General features: G+C 39.4%; 1 protein-coding gene and 1 long non-coding RNA gene across 2 annotated transcripts in view; one reads left to right on the forward strand and one right to left on the reverse strand.

The window, feature by feature from the left end:
- The window catches only part of LOC148186858 (uncharacterized), a 100,343-nt gene that overhangs the window by 76,014 nt on the left and 12,194 nt on the right, over positions 1-12,135 (forward strand). Inside the window, exon 3 of the long non-coding RNA XR_015779043.1 lies at positions 6,371-6,449. This is a non-coding gene — a long non-coding RNA (uncharacterized LOC148186858). The remainder of the gene's footprint in view (positions 1-6,370; positions 6,450-12,135) is intronic.
- afg1lb (AFG1 like ATPase b) overlaps positions 1-12,135 on the reverse strand; it is a 36,780-nt gene that overhangs the window by 890 nt on the left and 23,755 nt on the right. Inside the window, exons 8-12 of the mRNA XM_042504067.2 lie at positions 5,453-5,535; positions 4,524-4,594; positions 2,901-3,001; positions 1,863-2,003; positions 99-206 (exon numbers count right to left, since the gene is read on the reverse strand). Of these exons, the coding sequence (XP_042360001.2) occupies positions 99-206; positions 1,863-2,003; positions 2,901-3,001; positions 4,524-4,594; positions 5,453-5,535 (504 nt within the window). The remainder of the gene's footprint in view (positions 1-98; positions 207-1,862; positions 2,004-2,900; positions 3,002-4,523; positions 4,595-5,452; positions 5,536-12,135) is intronic.

The raw sequence follows: 12,135 nt of genomic DNA on the forward strand, positions 1-12,135 counted from the left end.
CACTCAAATCCAATTTAAATTGTAACTAAATTGGAAGTAAAGTCAGAGGAACTTGTTATCCTTTAACTCATGTTCGGTTGTAACAAATGTAATTTTACCCCGCTGAGTCCCAGATCATCCAGGAGTTGTCTGTCCCTCTCATCGTCCCCTCCAGTGTGGACAAATAGCTGCTCCAAAGGAGAGGCTGCTAGCAGCACCACTCTCACCTGGGGCAAAAAAAGAAACACAGGAATGTCCCCTTCATTTAAAGAAGTTATAATATTAATGATTGTTTGTCTCTTTCTTGCAATCAATATTAAATGTGGGCAGTTAACCGTCCATTCATTCAGTAGCTCTTTCAAATAACAGTACTTGAGGTGTTTTATTGCATCCCCAAGAACATATAAGAGGATGTTATGTTTATTTTAGAAAATAATTTTTCTACACAATAAAGACCTTGTGGATGAATTTACAGTCAACGGGAAGTGAGCTAATATGAGGTTGGCACTTAAGACTGTACTAAATGCGAGCCGATGTAGTGGTAACATAATATAGTATTATTACTTTTTGTAGCAGCAAATAGTGTAGTGAATTAGTATTTCAGGTTTTATTTCTATCATCAAGCACTTAACTTTTGTGTTTTCTTTGGCAGAATTTAAGGCCTTTATTGTAAAACCATCAGTAAAGAGATGGCAAGAAATAAGGGAAAGAAAGGGAGTGACATGCAACAAAAAACCCAAGTTGGTAGGCTGTGTTGAATTTGGACTATTTTGTAAAATAATCCATCATCTTCTCAGTTGGTGTTTGAGTTTTACACTGAGTAATACAGTGAAGACAGTTGCTGCTTCACTGCTTTTTGTAGAAACAGCTAAATTTTCTCCCCTAACATTTGCAAATGATATTATTGTTGCTGCACTTGATTATGGTTAGGTAAAGATCATATTTTGGCTTAAAAGATCCACTTTTGGTGGGACAGTGATGGCAAAAAATGCTGCCAATGTTTTGTTGAATAAACATCCCCTTCTGATGGCAAAATTGCTGCTGGAAATATCCCCCATGTCTCAGTAGACAACACTTTTGGTGGCAGGATTGCAGCTGGAAATGACACGATGACTCACTATAAGCAACTACCTTTGGTGGCACAATCATGTCTAGCAATGTTTCATTAAAAACAATCAGCTTTGTTGTTAGTTTAGTTTAGTTTACTTGTACATACAAATGTATAGAAAAGACAGAAAAAGAAAATTAAAAAGTTTAAACACTGTGCAGGAGAGGTTACAGCCTAAAATAGTTTATGGAGATACCTCCCCTATTAAATAACTATAATCATTCAGAAAAAGAAAAAATCTAAACTTTTTTTAAAAAGTGGTCTTGTACAGTTGTCTGCAGCTTGGCACCTGCCTCGCCTGAATGTCACATCATCCATCATCCCCTCCACTTCCAGATGACAAAGACCATGTACATATATTCATATCCGTGCACTTGTGAAACATTTTAATGCGTATGAAACACACAAATGCAACGTGTCACTGGTTTGCAGAAAGATACAATGCCAACATTGTCCTCTGGCGACTGGGCGGGAGAGATATTGGGGAAAACATAAGTGCTATCCTCTTCCTATTTTGGTTGTGCAGTGGCTGACGCACTTCCTTTGTGCAGTAAATTAAGCTTTCATTTTCCCAGGAGATCGTACTCAGTGGATGAGAGAATTGCATAGTGAATACGAGGCTTATAGTAAACCAAATCAAACACAGACTGTGTCATTATTCTGAAGCTGTTTCATTGTGCAATCAACATTTACTTCATAAGCTTCAAACCTTTAAGGATGTATTTCTTTTTGTCCATTTTCAGGCTGACTCTCGTCTGTCACAAAGATCAAGTACCTTGTTATCGTAGAAGTTGTCTATGAGGGTGGTGAAGCGTCTGGCCTGGTCCTTCAGGGTCAGAGTCAACAGGGGAACATGGCGAATGAATACGGTGTCAAAGTGCCGCGCCATTTCCAGGTAGTCACTGGCACCTAGAGGCTGGAAAACAAGTGAGCAAGTTACATGAAGGGCTAGATTACAGTACAGCAGCAAATCACAGTGTGGAGAGTAAATAGTTTCAGTGTAGCACACATGCACAGCGGCCTTGTAAACACACATGCTATAACTGTTGCAGTCTGCATGTTTGACCTGGGAAAATGCCAACTGGGGAACTGTGCTCAGGCTGATTTTCAGTCACTGTCCTTGGTTCTTTGCCATTCAGGATGATTGCTCTCAAAATGATGGTGGACGGAACAACATGTATGTCAGAAGAAGCCTTGAAGCTCAGATGCCTGCAAAAGCTCACCGTTGTCCATCAGGCTTGAGACTTTACACACGCTGCCGATTACTGTACCTCGCTGCTTTTTTTGTGGCACAACAGGCTCAACTATTCATTAAATTGTCAATAGACTTGCTTTTCGACATTGAGCAGAAAATGGGACTGAGATGGAGGGAAGGTGATTCAGTTTGAGAGTAAAGGCTTGGACAATAAGTACACAGAGGAGGGAAGAAACAGAACACAGAGGCAATAAAGAGGCAAGAGAGGCGCTTTGAATTTCAACAGTTTTGATTAGTGGTAAGTGGATTTGATGTGCGAGTGAACTGTGTGTGTGTGTGTGTGTGTGTCTGTGTGTGTGTACATTTATATATATTTATATATATAGATATATATATATATATATATATATATATATATATATATATATATATATATATATAGATAGATATATAGATATATATAGATATATATAGATATATATAGATATATATAGATAGACACATATAACTAAAGGTTGTGATTATCTAAAGCAATAACTATACTATGTTATTTTGTAACTCTTGAGATTTGCAGATCAGATTATTACAAGACAAAACACAGCAGGATAAAACACTCACTCTGCCACACAGCTCGTCAAATGTACAGTCTGCGATGGAGCCACAGGTTTTTTCCAGAGTCACATCTCTACCCAACACTGTGAGCGACCGAGGGCCCGTAACTATGGAAACACACACCAAACAAATAATTGATCCTCTTATCATACATTTTTTATCATCACATTTACAGTAAAATCATTATGTTAAAGTAAATCTATTGAGGGATAGAAATTAGACTGCAGAAATCAAATCCTCCTTCCTTCAACCCTCTCTTATCAATGTGTAAAACAGGAGGCAAGTATACCTTTATACATACCACTACATACTGCACATAATCCAATTTAGATTTCTCACAGTGTGTCTATAAATGTGAAATACAGTGTTTTTAGATATATATTAATACAAGAAAAATACAGCAAAGACTTGAAGAATTTAACCATAAGATCTGCAGAAAACCTCTAAAACTTTTCTGAACTCACGGAGGCCTTATCTTAAATTTAGCTCTAAAGCTAAATAATGCTCTAGAATAATACACAGCCAAGCTATTAAGTTTAGTGTAGAAATAGTCTTTGTAGATTTCTGCACATTATGACACCACACTGTTGCTGTAAATACTCAATACATGTCACTAGCGTTGTCCTTAAAAGTGAAACTTCAGCATTTTTTTACCTGGACCCTATTTTCTCATGTTTTTGTTGAGCACTGCTGGCAGTGGCAAAAAAGACAATACAGTGTAATTCCTGCAAGCATTTGTGCACCATCAATTTTCGTCAAATATGCTCGTTCTTACCACTGACAGGTTCAGATTGTTATGCAAAGTGTCTGACAACATTACTGAGACATAGCATTTTTTTACTTACCTTTCAGTGGTTTGTTTGTTATTGGGACCGAGTCTCACCTAAGGAGAAGTATCCTTCTGAAAACTTGCGGGATGTGAGTTGGTGCAGGAAAACAACAGTGGAAATGTAAAAGAGAGTTGGAGTGCTGGGAAAAGTTTGTTGTCTTGAAATCGATAAAGTGTAGCTTAGTGTTATATTTTCAATTTCATGGCTGAATATTCAGCCAATTTCGTCAATGGGAAAAAGTCTTTTTGATTTCATAGTGAATCTTGGCTGCAAAGACTGACGAACCAACCGGTATCCTTTCCATATTGTTATTAGACACTTATAATAACAATGTGAACATGTTTCTGGCAAAAACAAGCAATTTTATTAATTGTAAATTGAGGTTGTGAGAATGACCTGAGTGGTTACATTGCAGCCTGTTGGGCTGCTGTGGCCGACTCTCTCAATACTGGACCAGTTTTAAAAACTGCTGTCTCCACTTAGACACAAAAACACAGAAAAATAGGGTCCAGATATAAAAAAAAACAACATAAGTTTCATTTTAGTGTGTAGGACACAACAATCTTATCATAGTGGATAATTATGCTGTCGCTTCCTCTATTTCAAATGTTTCAAAACATTAAACTCACCTTTTTTTTTCTAACATCATTGAAGTACACTATATGTCATCTGTCACTAAACCAGGTGTATGATAAAAGAGACAATGTTGCGTTAGATTAAGTTTATAATTGTTATGTATCTTTATGTAATGCAGCAAGTTAAATGGTACACAAATCTCAACATCCTTTAGCATCCTTACCACTCTTTTGACTTAAGGCCAGCTCCTCAAAAAGCGCATCCAAGAAGGCCTCCGCACCAGGCTCCCGTGTGCTGAACAAGACACACACACACACACACACACACACACACACACACACACACACACACACACACACACACACACACACACACACACAGGCAATGAAACAGAAGAAAAAATAGGATATGAAATTAATAAGGCTGAAGTGGCCACATCAAACGATGGCAGTGAGGAGAGCACGGGAGGGGGGTACTTAGCTTTTCACTTCATCAGTAAAAAACAGGATGTTAGGCTCTAAACATGAGCATTAGCCTGTGAATGCACGTCAAAATGAGATTGTAAAGTGTGTGTGTTTGTGTATGTGTTTGTGCTTGTGTTTTAACTCCAGGTAAAAGGGTGAGATGCGCTCTATTTACATACACTGAAAAGACGAAAGCACTTGAAAGCTCCAATACAGCAATGAGCAACAGCAGTGTCATTCATACCTTGTTTGTCAGTGTGTGTGTGTGTGCGTGTGTTCGTTCCTAACAGTGTATACGTAATGAGGAAAATAGAAAACTAGCTTTTAAAGCTCTACCATTTTCTCATATTCTATTGATTTCTCTTTCATTCTTTTCATGGATCTCTCAAGGTAATGTGCTGTAGGTCTTTATGAATACTCCTGTGTGCTTCTCTCTATCAATCCATCTGTTTGCCTTCGCTTTCTGTCCTTTAAAGAAATAAATAAAATCAAACTCGAGGGTGCGCGCAAACATTTCCTGTGTGTGTGTGTCTGAATGCATGCGAGTATGAAGTGAATGTAGGTAAATGTCGACTCTTCACTAGACTTTTGCACAGCGTCTGAGCCAAGCTGGGCTGCAAACAGAGGAACAAATGTGAACAATATTACTATATTAGAAATATTGTGTGTGTGTGTGTGTGCGTCTTACAGGTAGTAGAGTTTCCCCACTGCAAAGCTGTCCAACCTCCTGTAGTCAATCCTAGAGTCAAGGCAGATAGTGTGGCAGTATTCCTGCGTGCACGCACGCACACACACATACACACACATACAAAAACAAATACACGACATACAGGTTGAATGAAAAGTCAGGCAAAGTGGCATGTGCAGGTTTTTTGTATTCATGTGAAACAGTTGACGTCTTGGGACGCAAGACAAAATTCAGAATTATTTCAGACAATAAAGTGAAATCTCATTTTATCTCAATTCTTAATATTTAGGTTACAATTATACAAACTAAAACCTAAATATAAAACGTACGGTATTCATATGGTTCACTATGGATATATCTACGTTAATTTTACTGTTTGTTTATCCTTCAGTGATTTATCTTGTGTTAATATTGTTCATATTTCATGTAGGCTATTTTACAGCATTTATGGCAACACTTTATTTTTCTTTGTATCTTCAAATACGATCAAAATATAAATATAAATATCAAAATACTAAATACAACAATGTTTAAATCTGTCTCTCAATAATTTATGACTCCCCCACCTCATCTGCTGCACTGACTCACATTACCGTCACCAAAAAGTCATGTTTTTATTTGGACAATAATCTTCCTTATCTTAAGTAACTGATGTCAGTTCATTGTTTGCTTTTCAGTTTTGGCTAGTGTAAAATGGGTATTAAATTTAATTCTGAGGGGCTTTAAAAAAGTCTTTAAAAGTCTTAGATCTCACTTCGTTATGCTGTAGGAACTGGATTACCAAATTTGTGTTGAGGAGTCTATTTGTTGTTGTTGTGAATTAGATTCTTGTGTTTCCATGTGATTTTTTTAATAATTCTTACCATGAAATGCTGAAGTGTGTGCCAATATAAGAACACTGTTTCTATTGCCTTGCAGTTCTCCGCTGCTCTTCTGTCATGGACAAAGAGCTAACACGAAACAAGTGAACAATTTCAACAGCAAGGTGACACTGAAGGTAAGGGACATCTTTCTCTGCTCTGACAGCACTGGGATTTTGTGTCACTTCTTTATGGTTTATTGAGCTGATCTATTGTTCCTGCAGCTATTCAAGTGTGTTATAGCAGGGGTGAACTCGTGATGCAGAGTTCAAACTTTTGCAGATAGTGTAAAACGTCAACAGGATTCATGTCAGGGAGTGCAGCACAAACTATAATCATCATCTCCACCATTCTATCAAAGAAAAGAAAGGAATTGCATATCATCCCATCTGAGCCATCGCTGGCTGACTGAGTATTCGACGACAGCTCCGGTAAATTATGAAATCAGTGAATTTCTGCCATTGGCCTCCTTAGGCTGCAGGATAATTAGTAATCATCACAAAGCAAGGGGACGGAAATACTCTATTCTTCTCCGCTGTCAACTTTTTATCTCCATGTCCGCTCACACAAACGGGGTTCCCACTCTGAGCCAATTGGCTGAATCAGGCTTAATAACAACCTGACAAACTCGCCCTCCCTCACGCACAAAAGGGAGGTGTCATTTCATCAACCTACTGTGACCCCACCAATGGGTAAATAGTCCCTCCAAAATGAAAAAAAAACTTGTCACTATCGCAGCCACATCATTAGACTCTCAGTTTGTCTTTTCTCCTGCCATCTCCTGCTGTCTCCCTTTATGCACCGTCCTTACCTACAGTAAAGGCGGCTGATGCGTTTCTTGACGGAGGAGCGAGGTACAAATAAGAGAGGGAAGAAGGAGGAATGGAAACACAATCAGTGGTGATGATTCCATTGGTTATTTATAATCAGATAAGGCTGAGGCCTTGCGGGTCATTACTTGATTATCCATCTTGAGGGGATTGTCAAGTTCTCACTCCTCCAAGATTTCATCCGCCTACACATTGTGGTCCCCCCCATCCCCCATCACGCTCCCCTCACAGACTCCTTGACAGTCTACTTTGCAACTTACTCATCTTCAACTGTCCTTTTAGCTTATGCTGTGTATCTTTTTGTACAGTTGCAAAACTACACTCTGATATAAACTCTATTATACATCTACCACTTATGTCATTAATTCATTCAAGCTTTTTTTTAATCTTAAGAAATCATTGAGGGCTTGCCTTTAAGAACAATGACACTGAGAGCACAATTTAAACTAAATAAATGAAAAAAAATAACATTAAATTCTGAATGTCAATTGCTAAATGTAATGGTATAATGTGTAATGTAAAGTGTTAAAATTGGTTTGCTATTAGCCAAGCTTTCACTGTGCAATTCTGTCTGCCTCTGCGTACGATCTAACAGGAAAAATGAAGGCTCGATTTACAGCACAAAAGGAAGTGCACCAACCATTGTACAGCAAAAGCAGGAAGAGGACGGAGCTGTTTGTTTTCCAGGTCCAGTGCTAGCTATCTGCAGCAAAGGAGTAATTTTGCAGTGAACTAGTGATTTTGCGGTTGTCATTACTGTCCACAGTAGTAGTAGAAATGGCAGAGAGAACAAGTAAAGTAACAACAGAAATTCTGCATAGCAAAAGCAAAAGAGCCCCATGATGAAGGTTAATATGGGTGATACGCCACGAACGGACGGAGTCCATAGCAACGGTCAAAATCATGTAGTGCTAGGTAACAGAAACCGGAAACCGTTAGAGCTGGCTACTGAGTAATGTGTTTTTAACACCACCCATTGAAAGGATTAGGCGATTATATGATGTCCATTTACAATTCTGATGATGAATTAGTTGTTTTGAGCACCATTCCCTGGGTGAGAATTTATTGCGTCAAGATTCTCTTATACATATACACATTTGTACAGTATGACAATAAAAGAGGCAAATGTAGCAGAATTTTCTTTTGTTTTCTGTGGGTGTTTTTACGGGAATGTGGCTCTTTCGGATCAATTTGAGGGGCGACTATGGTTTGCGTGTTCCATGTTTTATCTTAAGTGCGTCATGAAGTGTGGGACTTGCACTGGTCTGGTCTTGGTCATGACTTGGTCTCAGTTTAGTTGGTCTTGACTACAACACAGATTGTAGCCAACCCAAACACTGTAATTTTAGTGAGGCAAAAATAACTTTGCAAAGAGTGTTTCTTTTTATATCACAATGCTGAAATGACGAATTCTGATTTCTTAATATAGGATAGAATCGCTGTCCTGTCTTTGCACCTGTACTGACTTTTGTCACTGTGCAAAGATTTTTCCATCTCACTAATGGCTCAAAGTATTATATAATCATAAGGTTAAACATTAGTCACATTGTGACTGATCTTGAAACAAACAGAGGATTGATTGATTAATGGATTGTAAGAACATTCATTGACAGCAGTTTCAATAACTGACTCTGACATTTATTATGGCAAAAACTGAAACTGATTCTGAGCCCAGGGGAAAAGTGTGGAGAAAACTGGCTAATCAAATTCCAGTTCTGTTTTGTTTGATTTAATATATTTAGATTTTGAACTGGTTGTTGGACAAAATGACCTATTTGAGGATGTACTGTTGGGCACATATGAAACGGGGAGTTTAGAGATTGATTTCTGGTGAATCTTTATGAACAAATTTGTGCCTTTTCTGCATCAATTTAGGGGTGTAGTGTCTTTAATTTTTCAACAATATTGACAGCTTGGCTGTGTATAAATCAATATTGTTGTTTTTATATTGATTGCCCCTACCATCCTGCCGCTCAAAGAGAGACCATAACCGAAATAAAGGCAATAATGGAAGTCAAACTGATGGCAACAATCATGACAAGGCTTATTGTTACCAATACACTGCATTTACCAATACACTACTCACATAAGATGAAAAAATAATGAATAAATAATCAAATGAAAATGACTAAAAAAATAAACAATTGGAAAAAAAACAAAACAAAAGAACAAACACACAAGCAAAAAAAAAAAAATTAACACTTGATCAGAAAAAGAACCTACAGTTTAAACTGATGAAGAAACTAACTATTAGTTCCTAGGTCTATTTTCATCAGGAATCCTTCCAGAATATCAGCCATGTGTACTAACGGTGTGAAAACTTGTCCCATGCATAGCTCACTCACAGAAAAGCAGCGAGGAAGCAGCGCTGGTGCAAATTAAGAGTTTCACTACTTTCACAGTTGCATTCACGAGCTTGCAGACACAAGAGGGGAGGGAGAGAGAGATGACAGACATGAGAATCAGAGTCTCTTTAGAAGAAAGTCATCCAAACACATGTAGCTCCAATCATGTCATTGTCCAAGCTGTCCACTGCTCTCTCTGGACACCCGTTTAGCATAAAAACAGAGTGGCTTTTTTTTTTTTTTTTTTTTTTTGGTGGCTGCCTCTGCTCCCCTCTGCGCCCGCTCCCTCTACGCCATATCTTTCTCTATCCTTTACTCCTCAAAAAGTTGCTTTTGAGTTTTTCAAAGAGCGCGGTGCCATTGAGCTGCAACAAAAGCCAAGGATAGCTGACTATTGGGCCCTGATGAGGTCCACTCCCTCATTACCCGGCAGCAGAAAACATTTGATGCTTTTTTTGTTTGGCCTGGAGAATTGACCAGGCCTCAAAGAAATGCGGGGTGGGAAGGCTGAAAAAGAGACGAAGGGGGGAGAGAGGGGGAGAGAGGGAGAGGGGAGGAGGGGAAAGGTTGTCGTTCATTCAACCATGTGTGTCTTACAGCCTTGTGTGGAGGGACAGAAGAAAAGAGGGAGGGAGGGATAGAGGGGTCGAGAGAGAGAAAGTAAGAGAGAGACGGGGGAGAAAAGAGAGAAAGCTTAAAACACTGCCTTTATGCTGGCAAGTTCTGGACGACTCTTCTGACATCAAAGTGTTTCCACTAACTGGGGAGCTGCTGTGTGTGAGCGAGTGGGGGGTGTATCTGGTGATTTTATTCATTCTTGGGCAGCCGGGGGGGTACGTGACAATGTGAACACCCTAATTACACCTAATGATCTATTCCCTTAAAGTGTGACCGCCTTGGGCCAGCGATGGTTTGTTCGGAGGGGTCGTTCTCACAACCTCCCCCTGCCTCGGCTGCTCCTCTTAGGGAAACATCTTTTGAGTTAGAGGCCCCACCTTTCGTGATCCAGGACCCCACTGGACCCCCCACCCTCAACCCCTCTCAAGCTCTGATGAAGCCCAAAAGCGAACTGCTCCAAAACGTGGTGGAGCCGGTGCTACCTGCACCTGGCCAACAGAGGCTCCAACACACAGACAGAAGACATGCAGCTGAGCGTGTCACAGTGTCAGTACTAAAAGCTCAAACTGGCTTTAACATTGTAATACCCCTTTCCCACCAAAATTAGTGCATGCATCCAGGTTTTTCAAACACGGGTAAAACCACTAAAAGTAGGTTGTAGACTGCTTTTCCATCGCCAGTAGAGCAGAGCTTTGAACAAGGAGCTGCAGCAGATGTATGTGCCATTTGTATGCCTGGGGTGGGTTTTGTTTTGGTGTGTCCGTGCGACATAATTGACAGACTGGAAAACAGGTAAACAGTAGACAGGAGCAGCAACAGAGGTCTATGAAAACTTAACAGTGGTCACTTCTCTTTATATATCACTTACTTTTTCAGCCTCTCTCTCAAACGTGGTGTGAACTAATTTGGATCGATGTTTTAGTGCTGCTTAGGAGGAGATGGAGGGTAATAAGTGGCAGTGCGTCATTGCATCTCGCCGGTAAAGGAGCTGAAATTACCACATTCATCCAGGTGCTTTGTACCTATCGGCTCCGGAGGCGATAAAAACCCGTGTCTACTGCAGAGGCATTTGACCCGGGTGTGAATGCCAAAAAAAGCCAGATGCTAGTGGGTGTTAGCATTTTTTGTTTTGTTTTGGGGGAATGAGGTGCATTGGGAATGAGGCTTAAGAAAACACGTTTTAATCACTCAGTAGGACCATAATCCACAGACCTTGTTGTGAGCAGTTTTGTGTAGGAACTATTTTCTTTCTACTGAATTACACCTGCCAACCATATCACAGTGCAGAGGAAAGAGTGCATCTATTGCTAGCTTATCTAGCACCACTGAGTGAGCTAATGTTACAGCTAAGCCAAGGTGGATGCTGACATCTCGCTCTGTCAGCACAAGCCTCTTGTCCATGTGTAGACTTCCTTCTGTGCAGTAATATAGTTGGCGGGTGTAGTTTGGTGGAGAGAAATAATTTGTACATGAAACTGCTCACAACAAGGTCTGTGGATTATCTTGAGTAACCAGGTCATGATTTCTGGAAAGAGACGTTGCTGCTGAGTTTTTCAAATCTATATTTTTGTCACTTTGAGCACAACAAGTCGAGCTCCATCTAGTTCCATTATATTAGTGAGAAGACAGCCGATATGTCCAACACTCAGCAACTCACTTCAAAACAACTGATAAGGTTAAGAGGTTTAAATCCAAAAAAATGTTAATTATTTCATCAACTGTTAATTACGTAATTACCAGAGAACACTAAAAAGTAATGCCTAATTGCCAGTAAATGTATCCAGAACCTTATAAATGATGCATTGCACCCATAAAACATCAGCTGCTTTTAAGAATAATATGTATCAGCAGTGATATTATAGCCCTAGTATTACTTGGTGTCAGACAAGAATTTGGAATGTGCCTTAAAATTTATTATTTTTAGGGCTACCAGCATTTACACGTGAATCGCTATGCAATTAAGGTTCCATTTAGCGTTAATATTTTTAATCGCATTAATCGCAGGCTGACATTCCTGTCTTTAAGAGCAA

This window comes from Plectropomus leopardus, chromosome 16 (genome assembly GCF_026936395.1).
Source record: "Plectropomus leopardus strain MGB_pleo_1.0 chromosome 16, ASM2693639v1, whole genome shotgun sequence".
Taxonomy (NCBI): Eukaryota; Metazoa; Chordata; class Actinopteri; order Perciformes; family Serranidae; genus Plectropomus; species Plectropomus leopardus.